Raw genomic sequence first — 24,020 nt, forward strand, 5'->3', positions numbered from 1 at the left:
CAGGAACCAAAGGTCTTCTTCTTCACCATGAGTCCTTGATCTCAAAGATATTATCAATAAACATCCACTAAGTCTGAGAGGGCCAGCTTCTGGGTTTTGAGAAATGCCTCTCCATGTGACACAGGAAAAGGTTGGCATAAGACAGGGTCATCCTAGTTCTGATATTGTCTGTAGCTCTGGTCCTCAAAAGTGGCATAGTTATGGGTAAAGATGAAGCTGGCAAGGGTGAAAATAAGTGGGGTTTTAGGAAGAATTTCAGGTGACCATTGAGCATGGCCATTTCTAGAGCTGAGAGGCCACGTGTATGTGGGATGTTAATGTAAAATGAGATTACATGGGTGGTGACAGGGAGAGTTTCAGGTGGAAGAACATGGGAATGGATTTGAGATGTTCCACGAAGTTGTTGGTGCCTTTTACAAGGCATAGGAGGCTCTGTGGGATGCTCAACAAGATCTTGAGAAGCATCCAGTAAGAGCTTTAATGCCAGCTACTATATGATGGCCACAATGGCTGTATTTTGGGAAGTAGGTGTAAAGTGGAGGCGCACAGATCAGGAGGGATAAGGAGTTCTATGGGAACTGTTGTGAGTCCTTGCGAGGGGCTTAAAGTTTTCAAGATTTTCTGCAACTCAAGTTGGATGGAGGGAGTGGGACTGTTAAGAACAAATCTGTATTTTTAGATGTCTGAGAGTTTAAAAGGTCCCTCTGCTACATACCACCTTGGGTTCAGGATTTTCTATTCCTATATTATTCAAGCCCTTCAATGCAGAGAGGATGACCACCCTGACTCCCTCCCCCCCCCCCCCCCCCCCCCAACACACACAAACACACAGATATACGCGCCGCCTTAGGCAAGATCACTAAAGCGCTCTTGTGTGGTGGTACTCAACCTCGAGGTAACCCAGTTCATTGCATACTAGCAGTACAAAAATGTCGGTAATAAAATTTTGACCCATGTATATTTTCAGTAGAAAATGGATGCCAAAAGAAGGGAATTTATAACACTGTAATAACATACACAACAAGTATTTGCATTCAATACTGTGCAGCTATGCTGGTATTGGTCAGACATGTTAGATATATTCATGAAGAGTAATAATAAGTTAAAAATAAATAACCTATCATAGACAGAAATAACTAAAAACCTTAGGAATGTGGTGATGTCAAAAATGCAACATTCAGTAACAATAGCACTTGTAACATCAAGGGGTGCAATGCATGGCAGAAGAGTAAATGTATGGCAAAATACATATTTTAAAAGTGGACTGATAAACCAGTAGTACCTTCATTTCTGTGTTAGTATTAGATAATCAGTGAAGTTCGGTGGCAGGAAGAACAAGACTTTTGGTCAGGTGAATACAGGGTTATAAATACAAAATCAAATATGGGTAATGCAGGAGTAGGTTTAGTAATAAAAAAATAGGAGTGTGAGTAAGTTACTACAAACAGCATAGTTAACGCATTATTGTGGCCAAGATAGACACGAAGCCCATGCCTACTACAGTAGTACAAGTTTATATACCAACTAGCTCTGCAGATGATGAAGAAATTGATGAAATGTATGATGAGATAAAATAAATTATTCAGGTAGTGAAGGGAGACGAAAATTTAATAGTCATAGGTGACTGGAATTCGAGAGTAGGAAAAGGGAGAGAAGGAAACATAGCAGGTGAATATGGATTGGGGGTATGAAATGAAAGAGAAAGCAGTCTGGTAGAATTTTGCACAGAGCATAACTTAATTATAGCTAACACTTGGTTCAAGAATCACAAAAGAAGGTTGTATACATGGAAGAATCCTGGAGATACTAGAAGATATCAGATAGATTATATATTGGTAAGACAGAGACTTAGGAACCAGGTTGTAAATTGTAAGACTCTGACCACAATCTATTGGTTATGAACTGTAGATTAAAACTGAAGAAACTGCAAAAAGGTGGGAATTTAAGGAGATGGGGCTTGGATAAACTGACTAAACCAGAGGTTGTACAGAGTTTCAGGGTGAGCATAAGGGAACAATTGACAGGAATGGGGGAAAGAAATACAGTAGAAGAAGAATGGGTAGCTCTGAGGGATGAAGTAGTGAAGGCAGCAGAGGATCAAGTAGGTAAAAATACAAGGGCTAGTAGAAATCCTTGGGTAACAGAAGAAATATTGAATTTAATTGATGAAAGGAGAAAATATAAAAACACAGTAAATGAAGCAGACAAAAAGGAATGCAAATGTCTCAAAAATGAGATCGACAGGAAGTGCAAAATGGCTAAGCAGGGATGGCTGAAGGACAAATGTAAGGATGTAGAGGTTTATCTCACTAGGGGTAAGATAGATACTGCCTACAGGAAAATTAAAGAGACCTTTGGGGAAAAGAGAGCCACCTGTATGAATATCAAGAGCTGAGATGGAAACCCAGTTCTATGCAAAGAAGGGAACGCAGAAAGGTGGAAGGAGTATATAGAGGGTCTATACAAGGGTGATGTACTTGAGGACAACATTATGGAAACAGAAGAGGATGTAGATGAAGATGAAATGGGAGATACGATATTGCCTGAAGAGCTTGACAGCTCACTGAAAGACCTGAGTTGAAACAAGGGCCTGGGAGTAGACAACATTCCATTGGAACTACTGACGGCCTTGGAAGAGCCAGTCCTGACAAAACTCTACCATCTGGTGAGCAAGATGTATGAGACAGGCGAAATACCCTCAGACAGAAAGCTTTTGACAATGTTGACTGGAATACTCTCTTTCAAATTCTAAGGGTGGCAGGGGTAAAATACAGGGAGCTAAAGGCTATTTACAATTTGTACAGAAACCAGATGGCAGTTATAAGAGTCGAGGGGCATGAAAGGGAAGCAGCGGTTGGGAAGAGAGTGAGACAGAATTGTAGCCTCTCCCAAATGTTATTCAACCTGTATATTGAGCAAGCAGTAAAGGAAACAAAAGAAAAATTCAGAGTAAGAATTAAAATCCATGGAGAAGAAATAAACACTTGGAGGTTTGCCGAAGACATTGTAATTCTGTCAGAGACAGCAAAGGATTTGGAAGAGCAGTTGAATGGAATGGACAGTGTCTTGAAAGGAGGATGTAAGATGAACATCAACAAAAGCAAAATGAGGATAATGGAATGTAGTTGAATTAGGTTGGGTGATGCTGAGGGAATTAGATTAGGAAATGAGACACTTAAAGTAGTAAAGGAGTTTTGCTATTTGGGGAGCAAAATAATTGATAATGGTCGAAGTAGAGAGGATATAAAATGTAGACTGGCAATGGCAAGGAAAGCATTTCTGAAGAAGAGAATTTTGTTAACATCGAGTATAGATTTAAGTGTCAGGAAGTCATTTCTGAAAGTATTTGTATGGAGTGTAGCCATGTATGGAAGTGAAATATGGACGATAAATAATTTGGACAAGAAGAGAATAGAAACTTTTGAAATGTGGTGCTACAGAATAATGCTGAAGATTAGATGGGTAGATCACATAACTAATGAGGAGGTATTGAATAGAATTGGGGAGAAGAGGAGTTTGTGGCACAACTTGACAAGAAGAAGAGACAGGTTGGTAGGACATGTTCTGAGGTACCGAGGGATCACAAATTTAGCATTGGAGGGCAGTGTGGAAGGCAAAAATCGTAGAGGGAGACCAAGAGATGAATACACTAAGTAGATTCAGGATGTAGGTTGCAGTAAGTACTGGGAAATGAAGAAGCTTGCACAGGATAGAGTAGCATGGAGAGCTGCATCAAACCAGTCTCAGGACTGAAGACCAAAACAACAACAACATTAAATAATCACATGTGTTTGTATAAGATCTGTTGTAATTGCTATATAATAAGTAAGAAGCCAGATACCATATCACACAGTTTAATATAAGGCAATAAAAAAAATTTACAACCAGACCCAAGGCAAACTCTCAAACTTGAGTATTCAAACACAAAACTCTATTCATAGCATTAACTGTAATCACATGTATGGCAAGTGTCATTATTCAGTATTTCCAAATTGCCTTTCTTTGATATCCATTCTCTACCCAAAACATGCACAGGACAAAATTTTGGCACAGGCATTTTTAATATGCAAGAAACCACAATGTGGTACCTGAGCTCACAAATTTTGGTTCACCTTGTATGTAATATAGATTTCTTTAATTTCATAGTCACTGAAGAGTTCTGAGTGTACTATTTTGCATGTCTCATATTTAATTCCTCTTAGGAGCTCCCAGAGAGGTCCAAATGTGGGATAAGAAGACTACCATTGCTACAGCGTTACACACTGAGTAAACATGCACTGTCAAGGAGAACAGTCACATTCACACACAACATTCTTGTTGTTTCTTGTAAATGTCTTTCTCTCTAGCATTCTTAAGCAACTAGGGATAATATCAAGCATGAATTCCTCCTAGGAGCCCCCAGAGAGGAGAGTTACTGTTACAGCCAGAATGAAAATAAATTGTAAATTTTGTATGAATTACAGTCACTGAAGTTACAGCATGATGCCAAAAATTCTTAAAATTCTACAACCAGTGTAGCATGAATAACAATAATTAGTGCAGCATAAAAGTGTTCTGCTAGAGGTTTTGTCTATATATATTCTTTGATTTACTCAAATTCTGAAAAGTTTTCTCTCTTGCTGGTACTCAAATAACATACTGTAAATATTAATGTGTGAAAACTGACTGACAAAAAGAATATATTTTAGTATTATTAAGTAATAGAAAAGGATGGCATAAATAGATAAGAGTATTGGACATCTCATAAAATAGCAATATATCAAAACTTTTCAAGAAATGAAGACAAAACAGGACAGCCAAAATATACAAAGAAAAGTCAAGAAAAGGTATGCCTTTATAAATCTTAAGATGTTAATATCAGGAAGATAAAAATATACCACCAAAGTACCAATGGTCATGAAATATTGGGATTCCCATTTGAAAATGATGAAAATGACACAACCACTGCATCATTTGAACACGGATACCTCTCATACTTAAGTTGCTGATTAAAAAAAAAGTAATAGTAGTAGTAAATCTATTCTATCAGTGTCTAATGGTCAATTTAATATGACCAATGAAAATTTAATCATCTAATATAGATGAACTGTTAAGCAGTACACAACAGCCACATACATAAGTAGCTGATCATTGGACCACACTGTGTGTGTGAGTGTGTGTGTGTGTGTGTGTGTGTGTGTGTGTGGGACCAAAACTTCTTTCTGTCGTCAACTGGTACTATACCAGAGATAAAAATACTTAACCGCTTTTATACTGTCTTTTCCCAGTCTTGCCATCTTTTGCCTCACAGCTGCACATATTTCCATTAGCCTTTCTTCATCTTCTTCATCTTTTCGCAGTTTCTCTTTCACTTGCCTATCTTGTTCTAAAGCATCTTTATAAAACTTTCTAGTGTCATTCTTCTTCTTGAGAACCTGTAACAAGTTCACTTTTATCAGTCTGTCAATATTACATATCAGTTATAGCAAATGGGAAATGAACGAACATCTAGTGTCAGTACACACATGTTAAAAGTTTAATATGCAAGAAATTACAATTGCATGTGCTCAAATGTGCATGACATCACTTGAACTGTCTATGTAAACAATGCAGTTTAAATATATAAAAAGCAAATTTTGCAGTACCTGGTATTAACTGTCTGTTATAAGAGCCAGTACTATTACACCATAATGAATATTGTTGTTTCTTGATGGGATCTATTTATTTATTTATTTATACCTAAAAACAAAGATGATGTGACTTACCAAATGAAAGTGCTGGCAGGTCGACAGACACACAAACGAACACAAACATACACACAAAATTCAAGCTTTCGCAACAAACTGTTGCCTCATCAGGAAAGAGGGAAGGAGAGGGAAAGACGAAAGGATGTGGGTTTTAAGGGAGAGGGTAAGGAGTCATTCCAGTCCCGGGAGGGGAAAGACTTACCTTAGGGGGAGAAAAGGACAGGTAAACACTCGCACACACACACATATCCATCCACACATATACAGACACAAGCAGACATATTTAAAGACAAAGAGTTTGGGCAGAGATGTCAGTCGAGGCAGAAGTGCAGAGGCAAAGATGTTGTTGAATGACAGGTGAGGTATGAGTGGCGGCAACTTGAAATTAGCAGAGATTGAGGCCTGGTGGATAACGGGAAGAGAGGATATATTGAAGAGTAAGTTCCCATCTCCGGAGTTTGGATAGGTTGGAGTTGGTAGGAAGTATCCAGATAACCCGGACGGTGTAACACTGCGCCAAGATGTGCTGGTCGTGCACCAAGGCATGTTTAGCCACAGGGTGATCCTTATTACCAACAAACACTGTCTGCCTGTGTCCATTCATGGGAATGGACAGTTTGTTGCTGGTCATCCCCACATAGAATGCATCACAGTGTAGGCAGGTCAGTTGGTAGATCACGTGGGTGCTTTCGCACGTGGCTCTGCCTTTGATTGTGTACACCTTCCGGGTTACAGGACTGGAGTAGGTGGTGGTGGGAGGGTGCATGGGACAGGTTTTACACCGGGGGCGGTTACAAGGGTAGGAGCCAGAGGGTAGGGAAGGTGGTTTGGGGATTTCATAGGGATGAACTAAGAGGTTACGAAGGTTAGGTGGACGGCGGAAAGACACTCTTGGTGGAGTGGGGAGGATTTCATGAAGGATGGATCTCATTTCAGGGCAGGATTTGAGGAAGTCGTATCCCTGCTGGAGAGCCACATTCAGAATCTGATCCAGTCCCGGAAAGTATCCTGTCACAAGTGGGGCACTTTTGTGGTTCTTCTGTGGGAGGTTCTGGGTTTGAGAGGATGAGGAAGTGGCTCTGGTTATTTGCTTCTGTACCAGGTCGGGAGGGTAGCTGCGGGATGCGAAAGCTGTTGTCAGGTTGTTGGTGTAATGCTTCAGGGCTTCCGGACTGGAGCAGATTCGTTTGCCACGAAGACCTAGGCTGTAGGGAAGGGACCGTTTGATGTGGAATGGGTGGCAGCTGTCATAATGGAGGTACTGTTGCTTGTTGGTGGATTTGATGTGGACGGACGTGTGAAGCTGGCCATTGGACAGGTGAAGGTCAACATCAAGGAAAGTGGCATGGGATTTGGAGTAGGACCAGGTGAATCTGATGGAACCAAAGGAGTTGAGGTTGGAGAGGAAATTCTGGAGTTCTTCTTCACTGTGAGTCCAGATCATGAAGATGTCATCAATAAATCTGTACCAAACTTTGGGTTGGCAGGCCTGGGTAACCAAGAAGGCTTCCTCTAAGCGACCCATGAATAGGTTGGCGTACGAGGGGGCCATCCTGGTACCCATGGCTGTTCCCTTTAATTGTTGGCATGTCTGGTTTTCAAAAGTGAAGAAGTTGTGGGTCGGGATGAAGCTGGCTAAGGTAATGAGGAAAGAGGTTTTAGGTAGGGTGGCAGGTGATCGGCGTGAAAGGAAGTGCTCCATCGCAGCGAGGCCCTGGACGTGCGGGATATTTGTGTATAAGGAAGTGGCATCAATGGTTACAAGGATGGTTTCTGGGGGTAACAGATTGGGTAAGGATTCCAGGCGTTTGAGAAAGTGGTTGGTGTCTTTGATGAAGGATGGGAGACTGCATGTAATGGGTTGAAGGTGTTGATCTACGTAGGCAGAGATACGTTCTGTGGGGGCTTGGTAACCAGCTACAATGGGGCGGCTGGGATGATTGGGTTTGTGAATTTTAGGAAGAAGGTAGAAGGTAGGGGTGCGGGGTGTCGGTGGGGTCAGGAGGTTGATGGAGTCAGGTGAAAGGTTTTGTAGGGGGCCTAAGGTTCTGAGGATTCCTTGAAGCTCTGCCTGGACATCAGGAATGGGGTTACCTTGGCAAACTTTGTATGTGGTGTTGTCTGAAAGCTGACGCAGTCCCTCAGCCGCATACTCCCGACGGTCAAGTACCACGGTCGTGGAACCCTTGTCCGCCGGAAGAATGACGATGGACCGGTCAGCCTTCAGATCACGGATAGCCTGGGCTTCAGCAGTAGTGATGTTGGGAGTAGGATTAAGGTTTTTTAAGAAGGATTGAGAGGCAAGGCTGGAAGTCAGAAGTTCCTGGAAGGTTTGGAGAGGGTGATTTTGAGGAAGAGGAGGTGGGTCCCGCTGTGACGGAGGACGGAACTGTTCCAGGCAGGGTTCAATTTGGATAGTGTCTTGGGGAGTTGGATCATTAGAGGTAGGATTAGGATCATTTTTCTTCGTGGCAAAGTGATACTTCCAGCAGAGAGTATGAGTGTAGGACAGTAAATCTTTGACGAGGGCTGTTTGGTTGAATCTGGAAGTGGGGCTGAAGGTGAGGCCTTTGGATAGGACAGAGGTTTCGGATTGGGAGAGAGGTTTGGAGGAAAGGTTAACTACTGAATTAGGGTGTTGTGGTACCAGATTGTGTTGATCGGAATTTTGAGGTTTTGGAGGGAGTGGAGCTGGAAGTGGGAGATTGAGTAGATGGGAGAGACTGGGTTTGTGTGCAATGAGAGGTGGTTGAGGTTTGCTGGAAAGGTTGTGAAGGGTGAGTGAGTGGCCTTTCCGGAGGTGGGAAACCAGGAGATTGGATAGTTTTTTGAGGTGAAGGGTGGCATGCTGTTCTAATTGGCGGTTGGCCTGAAGGAGGATGCTCTGAATAGCCAGTGTGGATGTGGGAGAGGAAAGATTGAGGACTTTTCTTAAGGATAGGAGTTGACGGGTGTGTTCATTGGCCGAGTTGATGTGTAGGTGAAGGATTAGGTGGGTGAGGGCAATGGATTGTTCAGTTTGGAACTGGTATAGGGACTGATGGAAAGAAGGGTTGCAGCCAGAGATGGGAACTTTAAGTGTGAGGCCTTTGGGGGTTATGCCAAATGTCAGACAAGCCTGAGAAAATAAAATATGTTAGCGTAATCTGGCTAGGGTGAAGGTATGTTTGCGGAGGGAATGTAAATAAAACTTAATGTGGTCGTTGTGGGGGTGTTGTGAGGGTGACATGGTATTAGAAGGTGGAAAGTTTAACATGAGGTTGAAATGAAAAAGAAAGACAGAAATATCACCACTGCTGAAGCCCAGGCTATCCGTGATCTGAAGGCTGACCGGTCCATCGTCATTCTTCCGGCGGACAAGGGTTCCACGACCGTGGTACTTGACCGTCGGGAGTATGTGGCGGAGGGACTGCGTCAGCTTTCAGACAACACCACATACAAAGTTTGCCAAGGTAACCCCATTCCTGATGTCCAGGCAGAGCTTCAAGGAATCCTCAGAACCTTAGGCCCCCTACAAAACCTTTCACCTGACTCCATCAACCTCCTGACCCCACCGACACCCCGCACCCCTACCTTCTACCTTCTTCCTAAAATTCACAAACCCAATCATCCCGGCCGCCCCATTGTAGCTGGTTACCAAGCTCCCACAGAACGTATCTCTGCCTACGTAGATCAACACCTTCAACCCATTACATGCAGTCTCCCATCCTTAATCAAAGACACCAACCACTTTCTCAAACGCCTGGAATCCTTACCCAATCCGTTACCCCCAGAAACCATCCTTGTAACCATTGATGCCACTTCCTTATACACAAATATCCCGCACGTCCAGGGCCTCGCTGCGATGGAGCACTTCCTTTCATGCCGATCACCTGCCACCCTACCTAAAACCTCTTTCCTCATTACCTTAGCCAGCTTCATCCTGACCCACAACTTCTTCACTTTTGAAAACCAGACATACCAACAATTAAAGGGAACAGCCATGGATACCAGGATGGCCCCCTCGTACGCCAACCTATTCATGGGTCGCTTAGAGGAAGCCTTCTTGGTTACCCAGGCCTGCCAACCCAAAGTTTGGTACAGATTTATTGATGACATCTTCATGATCTGGACTCACAGTGAAGAAGAACTCCAGAATTTCCTCTCCAACCTCAACTCCTTTGGTTCCATCAGATTCACCTGGTCCTACTCCAAATCCCATGCCACTTTCCTTGATGTTGACCTTCACCTGTCCAATGGCCAGCTTCACACGTCCGTCCACATCAAATCCACCAACAAGCAACAGTACCTCCATTACGACAGCTGCCACCCATTCCACATCAAACGGTCCCTTCCCTACAGCCTAGGTCTTCGTGGCAAACGAATCTGCTCCAGTCCGGAAGCCCTGAAGCATTACACCAACAACCTGACAACAGCTTTCGCATCCCGCAACTACCCTCCCGACCTGGTACAGAAGCAAATAACCAGAGCCACTTCCTCATCCTCTCAAACCCAGAACCTCCCACAGAAGAACCCCAAAAGTGCCCCACTTGTGACAGGATACTTTCTGGGACTGGATCAGATTCTGAATGTGGCTCTCCAGCAGGGATACGACTTCCTCAAATCCTGCCCTGAAATGAGATCCATCCTTCATGAAATCCTCCCCACTCCACCAAGAGTGTCTTTCCGCCGTCCACCTAACCTTCGTAACCTCTTAGTTCATCCCTATGAAATCCCCAAACCACCTTCCCTACCCTCTGGCTCCTACCCTTGTAACCGCCCCCGGTGTAAAACCTGTCCCATGCACCCTCCCACCACCACCTACTCCAGTCCTGTAACCCAGAAGGTGTACACAATCAAAGGCAGAGCCACGTGCGAAAGCACCCACGTGATCTACCAACTGACCTGCCTACACTGTGATGCATTCTATGTGGGGATGACCAGCAACAAACTGTCCATTCCCATGAATGGATACAGGCAGACAGTGTTTGTTGGTAATAAGGATCACCCTGTGTCTAAACATGCCTTGGTGCACGACCAGCACATCTTGGCGCAGTGTTACACCGTCCGGATTATCTGGATACTTCCTACCAACTCCAACCTATCCAAACTCCGGAGATGGGAACTTACTCTTCAATATATCCTCTCTTCCCGTTATCCACCAGGCCTCAATCTCCGCTAATTTCAAGTTGCCGCCACCCATACCTCACCTGTCATTCAACAACATCTTTGCCTCTGCACTTCTGCCTCGACTGACATCTCTGCCCAAACTCTTTGTCTTTAAATATGTCTGCTTGTGTCTGTATATGTGTGGATGGATATGTGTGTGTGTGCGAGTGTATACCCGTCCTTTTTTCCCCCTAAGGTAAGTCTTTCCGCTCCCGGGACTGGAATGACTCCTTACCCTCTCCCTTAAAACCCACATCCTTTCGTCTGTCCCTCTCCTTCCCTCTTTCCTGATGAGGCAACAGTTTGTTGCGAAAGCTTGAATTTTGTGTGTATATTTGTGTTCGTTTGTGTGTCTGTCGACCTGCCAGCACTTTCATTTGGTAAGTCACATCATCTTTGTTTTTAGGTATATTTTTCCTACGTGGAATGTTTCCATCTATTATAACCATATTATTTATTTATTTATTTATTTAGCATCCAGTAGATCACACATGTGATATAGGATTTGTCATTTGATTACACGTAACACATAACAACACATACACATAATGAATGGACAAACATGTACAAACAGCAAAACAAATTACATACACACAGTACATAAGCAGTGTACAAGAACTTATTACACAAAAACTACAGTACATGCTCTTGATAAACAATTATAGATCATGAACTACGCCTTATACACAAAACGTATTACAGATATTTAACATATTTTTCATAAGTACCATAATTACGAAGTTGAAAACATAATTAAATGAGTTTGAATTTTTTAAAAATAAGTACAGGTTTCAATCCACAGTCTGAGACAGGTATTCATTTACACTGAAGTAGCATTTTTCCATTAAGTATTTTTTTACTTCACACTTGAAATTATTTTTCCCTTTCAATTCTTTAATTTGAGATGGAAGTGCATTTAAAAGCTTTATTCCTAAGTGGCTAACATGTTTCTGACTTCTAGTTTTTGCTACATAGGGAATGTGGAAGTCTTTACAATGCCTTGTATTGTAATCATGGTAGCTTGAGTTGGTTTGGAGATCGCAGTTATTTTTACTGATCATTTCTAGGCATTTTATATATATATATATATATATATATATATATATATATATATATATATATATATATAATAGAGGGAAACGTTCCACGTGGGAAAAATATATTTAAAAAGAAAGATGATGAGACTTACCAAACAAAAGCGCTGGCAGGTCGATAGACACACAGACAAACACAAACATACACACAAAATCTAGCTTTCGCAACCAACGGTTGCCTCGTCAGGAAAGAGGGAAGGAGAGGGAAAGACAAAAGGATTTGGGTTTTAAGGGAGAGGGTAAGGAGTCATTCCAATCCCGGGAGCGGAAAGACTTACCTTAGGGGGAAAAAAGGAGGGAAAAAAGGACAGGTATACACTCGCACACACACACATATCCATCCTCATGTACACAGACACAAGCAGACATGTCTGCTTGTGTCTGTGTACATGAGGATGGATATGTGTGTGTGTGCGAGTGTATACCTGTCCTTTTTTCCCTCCTTTTTTCCCCCTAAGGTAAGTCTTTCCGCTCCCGGGATTGGAATGACTCCTTACCCTCTCCCTTAAAACCCAAATCCTTTTGTCTTTCCCTCTCCTTCCCTCTTTCCTGACGAGGCAACCGTTGGTTGCGAAAGCTAGATTTTGTGTGTATGTTTGTGTTTGTCTGTGTGTCTATCGACCTGCCAGCGCTTTTGTTTGGTAAGTCTCATCATCTTTCTTTTTAAATATATATATATATATATATATATATATATATGGTATTGTCAGTATCTTTAGTTGTCTGAATAAGGGTCTACAGCAAGTTTGTGCTGGGTGCTGGGCTGTGTGCCATGATATGAATAGCTCTTTTTCGCATAATAAAAATGTCATTTAGTCTTGACCTGGTTTTTCCCCAAAAACTTATACCATAGCTTGCAACTGATTGGAAATAACTAAAGTACACCACTCTAATACATTCTTTGTTACATACCTTGGATATTATTCTTAAGGCAAAACATGCTGAGCTAAGTTTCTGAGTACGATATACACTGTGTTCATTCCAGTTTAAATCTTGGTCAATTCGCATTCCCAGAAACTTCGTGGTACACACTTTTTCTATTTGTTTGCTATCCAGCATAAGGCACATATTTTCCCCTTGACACTTGCTTCCATACTGTAAAAGTTTGTTTTCTTTGTATTTAATGTCAGCTTATTTGAATAAAACCATGACTGAATGTATGAGAGCATTTTTTCTGCTGTAGTACACAATGATTCTTTTATATCACTAATTATGATACTTGTGTCATCTGCAAATAGTAGAATTTCGGCTGAGCTGTCCGGAGCCTGTATATCATTGATATAAATTAGAAATAACAATGCGCCCAGAATGCTGCCCTGTGGAACACCTATTTCAATTTGTTTTGGTTCAGATACGAGTTTAAAATTGTGAAGATTTTCGGATGACCTCAGCTCAACAACTTGTGACCTGTTATGCAGATAAGATTCAAACCATTTTTTAACAGTACCCCTGATGCCTATTGCTTTAAGTTTCCCTAGTAATATTACATGGTTCACAGTATCGAAGGCTTTGGATAAATCTAGATTAATTCCAACGACCTGTTTATTTGACTCCAAATTTCTTACTATTTCTGTTGTGTAGTCCAATATGGCTGTTTCTGTACTGTACCCTGCTCGAAAACCATGTTGACTGTTATTTATTAGGTTATGTTTTTCTAGATATTTTGTGACCCTGATTTTCATTAATTTCTCAAGTATTTTGGAGAAGGCTGGGAGGAGAGATATAGGTCGGTAATTTTCTATTTTACGTCTGTCACCATTTTTGTATAGAGGTATCACTTTAGAGGTTTTAAGTTTATCTGGAAACATCCCTTCACTAAGGGACAAGTTTGCTATGTGCACTATAGGTTTGACAACACCTGGAGCAATTTTCTTAATTATTGATACAGGTACATCATCCAACCAGAGGACATTTTGGATTTCAAGCATTTAATGACTTTTAGAACTTCATGCTCATCTGTTGGGATTGCCATCATGCTGGTATTTACCATTGGAGTCGTCACTGTTGGTTGTTGCTTAAATTTACTACTTAAAGTAAGGGGAATATTTACAAAATAATTGTTTACATAGTTTGCCACGACATCTTTTCGATGGGGATATTTTCATTATTTTTAAGATTGATTTCCTGTTCTTTAGTTTGACCCCCAGTTTCTTTTTTTACCATTTTCCACATCATTCTGGACTTGTTACTAGCCTGCCTTATTAATCTATCATTCCTTAATAATTTTGCTTTTGCTATTACTTTGCGGTAAGTCTTTTTGTATGTCCTCACATACTCAACAAACTGCTGATCATGGCATGTTTTTAACTTTAAACTTAGTAATTTCATGGTTTCACTTGACTTTTTAATTCCGGGGGTAATGCAGGTCCCTTTGGATCCAGATGATCAAAAGCTTTTTTGGGAAACACATTTCAAAGTATGCCATAAAAGTGGAAGCAAATATATTGTAAGCATCATTTGTGTTTGTTTGTGCCAAGACCTCTGACCAAACTGCATTTTTTAAAATTATTTTTGAACTGATTACAATTATCAGTAGAGAAAAATCGTTTGTACTCCTTTTTATTTTCCTCCTCCTTGGGAGTTGCAGTGATGATCTGATAATCCTATATTCACATTTGTAACTGCAACTTCGTATGTGACCACATTTGAGAAGGTGTTATCTATTAGGCTTTCACTGGAATCTGTTGTTCTAGTGGGAGCTGATATGTGGGGGAACATGTTGAAGCCTTTTAGTATGTCTAAAAACTTGTTTTTACTGAACTCTGGACCAATAGATTAATATTAAAGTCACCACAAAGAATTATGGTAGAGTTCTCATTTGAGAAAATGTTGAGCATTTCTTCCAAATTCTTAAGAAACACTTCAGTATCTCCAGATGGTGATCTGTAAATTGCTGCAACAATTATTTTCTTCTTTAAACTATATAACTGAATGGCTACTGCTTCTACAGAACACAGTCAAAACTGGTAGCCTTTGCACAGTGCTGGTGATTACGCCATGGTTGCATCATTCTTGAGAGCAATCTCCAATGTCCAATGTCAAATACAACCAGCTGGCCGTGCAGTGTTCAGATTGCCTAGCTGAGCACACACATTACTGCCTCTTTTGTTGGTGAGCCTATGATGGTTGGGTTTTTAATGAGAAGCTTTTGTTACTTCTTAGGTACTTCAATTTCTAAAGCATAATTTGCCATGTCAGAAGGAACCAGTTTCTTCGGCAGACACTCGTTCATTGGGCATTGTAGTATTGACAATGCGAAGTTTTGGATTTGAATCCATGTGTGTTTTCATGTCATCAGTGAGCTGATGAAGTCAAGTGGAGGCAGTCAGAACGTTGAGAAACGACATAAGTGGAACACAGAAAAGACTAAAGTGCCTCAACTGGTTAAAGTTAACCATCACATGCTAATTTTGAGAAACAGTAATTGTCCTATAAAATCATCCACCTAATTTTCCATGATGTTCACACTAATAATAATAATAGTAGTAATAACTTTATTCAATATCACATGATGCAAAAATCATTTATCTAAATTTGTCAGTTCACAACAAATGATTTTTTTAACAGAATTACATTTTACAACATACTGTAATGTGACAAGTTCTCATTCAGTCGTCGTGTCTCATATATCCCATAAAGAAGGAGAACATCCAGGAATGTGGAATGAGTCAAAGTATACATGAACATGAAACAAAGACATCATCATAGAAACTTAATTTGTATACTATCTTATAGTGCCCAATGCTATTCACAATTATGCTAACTAGATTTAATCAAGTAAATCAGTAAAAAAGGTGGCACTATGAAAAAAGCCATTGTCCCCAGAGCTGTACTATAGAGCTCTTGTTTATTTGCTATTATTAGTTTAACCAATAAATCTAAGATATTTTAGGGAATTGAACTCCCATGGATAAAAAAGCTTCAGACTTGTGGTTAATTTACAAATTAACTAATTTGTTAAATATCTGACATTAAACATTTGAGTGATAGGAAGTTTAAAAAAGGTTTGAAATTATGTTTAAAGTTTGTTGGAAGTTGCTATGTCGCCTCATTATCAACACTGGATGAGTGTAGGCCATGTAATTGGTACTCCGTTTTAAGCAGAAGCTAATTTTTCACAAATCACAGCGTTCATGACATCATACCTCCTGAACTATGCATCATAAAATGAAGTAATTTGACAACTACATTCAATGGTACAAATGGCTAAGGTCTTCAAAAGTGCTGTGAATAGAGTTAGTAATGCAGGAGGAATGAATTAAAATGTCATGACTGATGTGATAATTTTCCTGCATGGACAGTGAACATATAGCAAGCAATAAACTTTTTCTTTTAATAACTTTGTGGTGGAATCAACAAGAAAAGTTTTGAAAAGATTGGACATTTTGTGTAAAGTTTCTTGCAAGTTCGTAAGTACTCTCATCCTCAAATACTTGATGAACATAGGAAGGGTATTTGTGCATTGTCAGTTATGCTGCCTCAAAAAATATGCACAATTTCTAACTGTAACTTTCCATCTATTAATGAGTAGATTATGACAGCATTTTAAATATGGTCAATAATCATATGAAATATTGAATATCAAATTTTGTTGTCCCTGGAAAGTGTTACAAAGGCAACGAGCAACTGGGACTCTGCAAAACAAACCATGAGCCATGAACTGGGTTAGGCATTTAGTAATATAGATATTTACTTGATTATAATGCTATTTTTCAAATAAAATATTTTCTTCATAAATACTATTTACACCAAATTATTACTTATCATATAGCTTTATAACACATATTGTTACTTGCCATGCAGTTACTGGAACCTTTCAGTGCTTGAATATAAATATTGTTGTGCTGCAGTTAACACACATGGCACAGATAAGGAAAAGTGAGACACCATCCACGGCTAATGTAAGACACAATGGAAGCAGGTCACTTCGGGCTGGCCAATTAACGTTATGTAAGGGGCTATCCACTAATAGAACAAGTACTGTCATCACACCATCGAGGCAGTTACCACATGCTATGACCAAGCAGACGGATCAGAGGCAGAATAAAATAGGTGCAGCAGTAAGACAGACAACTGTAGTGTGAGTGACATGATTTCTTTACACTTGACCTGTGGCTGTATTGTGGCCTACATGATAAGAACTCATTTCTAGAGAAAGTCTTTGTAATCTACCAGCCACCAGCTCTGAGGGGAGTTCTATGATAGTCAATGAGTCTACACGGATCAACAAGTCACCACTTCCAGACTCCACTGGTGCTAGCTGCAACCCTGCTTTTTGTGCTGAGTCTAAAGTTGTCAATTTAGTACCCTACAGCCACCTGTGGGCTTCAGGTGTGCTGGCTTCCTACCGTGAAGGCTTACACTTTGAGCCTGTACAGAGGCTCAGCTGCTACTGCCTGTGCCAGCAGGCTCTTTGCTGCTTGCTTCTACTCATGTGGGCAGATACTGCTGGTGTGTGTCATCCCATCCATGCTAGGCCCAAGGCATGATTCTGCACACCTTGACATGCCCTGTCCTGCACAGCCAGGCTGCCTCTAGTCTGCTTTGTGGGCTGCCACGGACTTTGGGGTCAGTGTTCTTGCTGAGATGTTATTTCACTGGGTATGTGATGCTCCAAGCTGTCAGGCTGCCTGCTGATGGACACACCTCTTCACTGGCCATATACAGCCTACTTCCTGGGGGTTTCGGGCTCTCTGGGCATTGTCAAGACTTGTAATTCATTGGGCAAGAAATGGATGTTTGAAAAATGATGTTTTCATGACAATATGTTGGACGAGCACCAGGCATCCACTCACCCTCCACCGTTACCTCACCCAATGTGGTGAACTACAGGCTTCCCGACTCCTGACAACCTACCTCCACCATCCACAGTAGATGCCAACCACTCCTTACCTCTAAAATATTCAGATAATTTGTAGAAACAGTGGCTAATGAGATATGTTTTTAATTTTCTTTTGGACAGGTAGGGATTCCCAGTTTCTTGCTCTGTGTTAAATGGGAGCTTATTGAATATCTTACCACCAGAATATTTACTATGTAACTCCACTGTCAACCCTGGACAAGAAGGCCAGGTCTGCATGAAAATTATTTTTGTGTCTTGCATTGTGACTGTGTACCTCACATTTCAGTCAAAACTGATTTTTATCATCAGCAGTAAAGAAAGTTAAGGAGTAAATGTATGGGGAGTGTGTGTAAGAATTCCAAGATCCTTAAGAATGCTTCTGTAAAATGTATGGTTATCTACTTTACACAGTACTGTTGCTCTGGGGTCTCATATGGCATAGCAGCAGACTCCAGTGACCAACTTAACAGGAAATGTCATGGCAATGGTGACATAAGAAACCTCAGCAAAATGGGGTAAATAGGTATTCTTGTGAAAGAAGTCGTATTCTGGTTATGCTAACGTTGCAGAAGTACTGCCCAGGGTAATTACTACATTGCTACTGCTACAGGATAAATTACTACACCATTACAGCACAGCCAGGGCAGTGAAATTGTTTATGCAATGAAAAGACTAGAGTATTGATGCCATGTTTGCCCATCAGCCAGGCCTGTCTCCCTAGTCTGTTATGGATTAGTAGAGACAAGCACTGCTGTTTCAGAAACAACAGTGGACTGAGTTAGTATAAATAGGTAGATAGTCCTCAGTCACCACCAGGAAGCAACTACATGGGGAAGATTACATCAGGCAGAAACTGGTCATCAAGTTGCTGCTGTCACCAATAGCTGTGGGCCTGCTGTCTGTATTACATTCAGGTGCTGCTGACTTGGAGGTTTCCAGTCAGCAGGCCAACAACTGGCTAACTACCATCCACAGATGACTGCCTCACCTGGGGATCAATGCTTCATGCCTGTACCATCTAACCACCCATCCGTAATCAGCCATATGTGCAAACTCTGCTGCTGCTCATCACCTTATGTGGGTAAACAGTGCTGCAGCTCACCATCACCTGCATAAGACATGACATTATCACAAGACGCTGGCATTGCCATCCATACTGGATGACCGTACACTCCTCAGTGTGCCATGCTCTAAGGTGCACACCAATTCAGCAGCACAGCTATTCATCCTGGCTTGGGGACATTGCCACTACAGCTGGCTTACACTATGGCCGACTGTGCCACTGAGGCTGCTTGCTGAGATCAGCACATCTGACACTCATAAGCACCAATGCCGAACTCCAAATCACCGACTGTGATTTCAAAATTGTTGTATTTTGACACAGAATAAACAAGTCTATAAAAATGCTGTCTGTATGGTTGGACATAAGGACAGCCTCCTGATACCTATCCACCAAACAGCTGCAACCGTGCTGAGTGTGGTGAACTGTGGGTCTTCTTGACCACAAGCAGCCCAGTCCTACCATCTATCATAGAGTTCATTCACCACCAACCTCTGCATTGTTCTTACTGCTCACTTCTGCTGAAGAAACACTTTACTTTAGGTGTAGTGCCCCAGAAGATAATTCTACAAGGCAACAGGGTGTGAAAATATACAAAATAGCCAAAACTTTTGTGTTTGGGTTAAACAGTTAGGCATGATTCTAAAGACATAACACACTGGACTGAATTTCTTGATCAATTTATCCAAGTGCGACTTTATTTTATCTTTTTACCCAGCTGGACCTCATGAAATTTTATGAACTATGCTTCATTCAGTGTATGATAATTCATGTCTACTCCTGGCAGTAAGAAGTCATTATTACTTGTTTGAAACTGCTAACTATGGATCTTTGTGAGGTTAAGACTTAAACTGTTTGCTGTGAACAACTTGTAAGCCAGTTCAGTTATCATCTGAAGAATGTCTGCTTGGGTTGAGTTTGAACCCTTGATTAGTATGTTTACATTGTCAGAAACATTACACTGGGTCTAGTAGCAATCCCTGTAACACTCTTCACATTATGTTCCCCAATTCTAAGGTTATTTTCATGCCTGATTGTAAGATACTGTCTGTTAATGATACCCTCTGCTTTTTATTATGGTGGTAAGATTCCATCCATGCAAGAAAGATAAGATGCCTTTAATGCTATAACACTTTATTTAGTAAGTAAATTTTTTGTTTCATACAATGGAAGGTTTTGGCAAGGTCTCAGAATATATCAACAGAATAATTTTTCTTGTTTGTTTCTGCTAGCACTTCTTATATACATTTTGGACTGATTTTTGTGTGGAGAATCCTTTGTAAATGCCAAACTGAGAGGTGATTAATAAGTTCTGATCAGTTAAATGAGTCAGTATCCTATCATAGCCCACTTTCTCAAATATTTTTGAAAAGGTTGAAAGGAACAATATAGGTCTGTAATTACAGATGGTTTGCTAATCTACAGTTTTGTAGGTGGGTGTTATGACAGCAAATTTAAGTCTGTCAGGAAATATCCCACAAGTCACTAATTGATTACAGAGAGAGCTTATGGGTAATCCTATCAAGTCAACACAATATTTTAATATTCTGCTAGAAACATCAACAAAGCCATTAGAATTGCTACTTTTTAGTGACCTGATGGATTTTGTAATCTCCTTAGGGGCTCCATTTTTAAAAATATTGTTTGCTGGCAGTGCATGCAGTATCTGCACAAGTATTCCTTATATCAATAACAGCATGGCTTGGTAGCTCAGTGCATAAGTGCCAGGCTATCAACCCTAGGATCCGGTGTTTAATCATTGGCCAATTCTAGGATTTTTCAGTCATCTATTATGTTTTGGCTCTGGAAATGGTTTTTACACATGAAAAATCCATGTAGCACCATGGTTTGAACCCCACAATAAACTTCACATCTCACTATAATCAGCAGAGTATATCAGTTCAAAAGCTGAAAAAGGAAAGGGGCCTTGTTTAGAAAAGCACTGTGATGTTAAAATCAGGTTGAATACAGGTTTCCCTTTTTTATCTCTATAATAACCCCTCTTTCAATGCATCTTTTAACTATTACATATACATCTCCATTAGGGATTTGGACAACACTACACTTGCTGAAGTCCAGTTCAACGTGAAACTCTTTGGTATACATCAAGCAATTTCATTTTTTTGCAACTGGGTGTCTTACAGAAATATAGACATTTCTAGAACAGGTGTCCCATTTCAAACCACTTTATTTGATTTATAGGTTTCTGCTAAACACTGCAAAGCATTTGAATATAAAAAGGTGAGACATTTTCAAAGGTTCCCTAATCTTCTTTCAGTATGACGAGAACACTGTATGATAGAATCAACACACATTCTGTTGCAGTTTATTTTTTTCTCCAGTGTTGTTGTTCCAGGAGGGTTACTCTCTTTCAGTTGGTTGGGGATTATTGCTACCACACAGTACATCCATTCCATAGGAGGGTTGTTAGTTTGTGAGATAAGAACCCCTTAGTTCCCTTGTGCAGAGAGGGAAATATAAGTCAAGTCATGTAGAGCCTTGCAAAACTGAGCAATCCTTATACAATTGAAGGAAGTAAAATTAAGTTTGATGATGAGGTCATTATACATAGAGCATAGATTTGTAAAAGGTATGGATGGGGACAGAATTTGGGCATGTCCTTTTCAAATGAGCCATCACATCATTTGCCTTAAGTAAGTCAGAGAAACCACTGAAATTGTAAATTGGAATGGTCTGATGGCATATAAATAGCAATCCTCCCAAACATGAGTCCAGTTTGTTTACTTTGCACCACCCTGTTGCATTTTTACAACTGAGATGTGACATGTGCCCCAGAAGTTTTCTGTTAATGACTGTTTTGTCTCAGTAGCCAACTGCATGGTGGTTGCTGACACATGCACAGAACACACTGCTACAGAGGAACTGGTGGCACTCATCGCGCCCCAGAGGAGAAAATCAGTATTCCCAAAACACATACCCAATCATCATCCAGAAGAATTTCCTGAGGTTCTCAGCATTTGACATGGCCCAGGAGGCATGTTTAGGTTATCTAACTCCACAGATGCCGACAGGATTAACACCTCTCAAGAATCTAAGCTGTAGTGGCAAATTCCATCTCCCCTATGATAATGCAGATAGGTTAGAAAACTGAAATCCACTATTGTTGAAACTCAGTGGGCATTGCTTATTTGTGGAAAAAGGCTGAAATGGTCAACTCCATTTTCAAATGTTCCTTTATAAAGGAAAACCCAGGAGTATCATCCCAGTTTAATCCTAGCACCAATGAAAAGATGAGTGAAATAAGTATTAGGATCAGTGGCTTTGAGAAACGGCTAAAAATGTTAATATTAAACAAAGTTCTAGGGCCCAATGGAAACACTACCAGATTCTATGCTAAATTTGTAGCTGAGTTGCCCCCTTTCTATATTGAATTTGTGGCTGAGTTAGCCCCTACAAACAAAAAGCCATGCCCAGTTCTCAGAAAAAAGCACAAGTCATGCCCATCTACAAGAAGGGTAGCAGAAGTGATCCACAAAATTACCACCCAATATCCTTGACACTGATTGGCTGTTAAATCTTATAACGCATTCGGAGTTCAGACATAATGAGGTATTTTGAACATAATGGCCTCCTCCATGTCAATCAGCATGGATTCCGAAAACATCAATCATATGAAACTCGACTTGCACTTTTCTCACATGACATACTGAAAGCTTTCAGTCAAGGCAAGCAGATGGATGCAGCAGTTCTTCATTTTCAAAAAGCATTTGGCTCAGCACCACATTAATGCTTATTGTCAAAAGTGAAATTTTTGACTGGATTGAGGACTTTTTGGTAAGTAGGACACAGCATGTTATCTTGGATGGAGAGTCATTATCAGATGTAGAAGTAATTTCGGGTGTGCCACAGGGAAGTGTATTGGGACCCTTGCTGTTCATGTTATACATTAATGACCTTGCAGACAATATTACTAGTAACCTCAGACTTTTTGTAGATTATGCAGTTATCCATAAAGAAGCTGCATAAATATTAAATCAGATCTTGATAAGATTTCAAACTGGTATAAAGATTGGGAACTTGCTTTAAATGTTCAAAAATGTAAAACTGTGCCCTTCGCAAAATGAAAAAACATAGTTTCCTATGACAATGACATCAGTGAGTCACTGCGGGAATTGGCCAACTCATACAAGTACCTAGGAGTAACACTTTGTAGTGATATGAAATGGAATGATCACCTTCGCTTAGGCATGAGTAAGCAGTTGGTAGACTTCAGTTTATTGGTATAATACTGGGGAAGTGCAGACAGTCTACAAAGGAGATTGCTTACAAATTACTTGTACAACTGGTTCTAGAATATTGCTCAAGTGTGTGGGATCTTTACCAAATAGGATTAACAGGTGATATTGAGTATATATAAAGAAGGACGGCATGAATGGTCACAAGATTGTTTCATTTGTGGGAGAGTGTCACAGATATACTGAAGAAACTGAACTGCCAGACTCTTGAAGATAAGACATAAACTATCCCGAGAAAGTTTACTAATAAAGTTGCAAAAACTAACTTTAAATGGTGACACCAGTATATACCTCAACCCTCTATGTATCGCTCAGTAGGGATTGTGAGGATAAGATTAGAATAATTATGGCACACACAGAGTCATTCAAACAATCATGTGAATGGAGTGAGAAGAAACCCTAATAACTGGTACAATGAAATGTACTCTCTGCCAGCACTTCACAGTGGTTTACAGAATATGGATGTAGAATTAAAATATGTAACATCCACTACATATATATGTGGCCACAAAGTCACCTACAGGTCACAGATCCATAGCTTATTTTGAAAGATGACAAATTAAAACTGATACAATAAACATATCAGAGTACGTATTAGCCAAGGAAACTCAGTGAACATCTTATGATAAACACAGTATCCAGAAACTATAAAAGCTCCTGCCAATTTAACAAATACATACTGTTTAGTGGAATGACAACCTCGAATTTGGAACTAATGCATGTATTAGAGGAAAACCTCTGTGGAAAACAGACCACAGGATACAAGATATTCATATAAAATTAAATAATTAAACAATTAAAAGTCCTATAATAAAGAAATAATCAAGACAATATTATGGAAAGGATAGATTGCTACTCACCAATAGCGGGCAAACACATGCACACACAGCCAGA

General features: G+C 40.4%; 1 protein-coding gene across 1 annotated transcript in view; it reads right to left on the reverse strand.

Moving 5' to 3' along the window:
• Positions 1 to 24,020, reverse strand: part of LOC126161869 (protein CFAP210) — a 191,061-nt gene that overhangs the window by 111,705 nt on the left and 55,336 nt on the right. The window contains exon 5 of the mRNA XM_049917995.1: positions 5,244 to 5,414. Coding sequence (XP_049773952.1) covers positions 5,244 to 5,414 — 171 coding nt within the window. The remainder of the gene's footprint in view (positions 1 to 5,243; positions 5,415 to 24,020) is intronic.

Source organism: Schistocerca cancellata, chromosome 2, assembly GCF_023864275.1.
Source record: "Schistocerca cancellata isolate TAMUIC-IGC-003103 chromosome 2, iqSchCanc2.1, whole genome shotgun sequence".
Classification (NCBI taxonomy): Eukaryota; Metazoa; Arthropoda; class Insecta; order Orthoptera; family Acrididae; genus Schistocerca; species Schistocerca cancellata.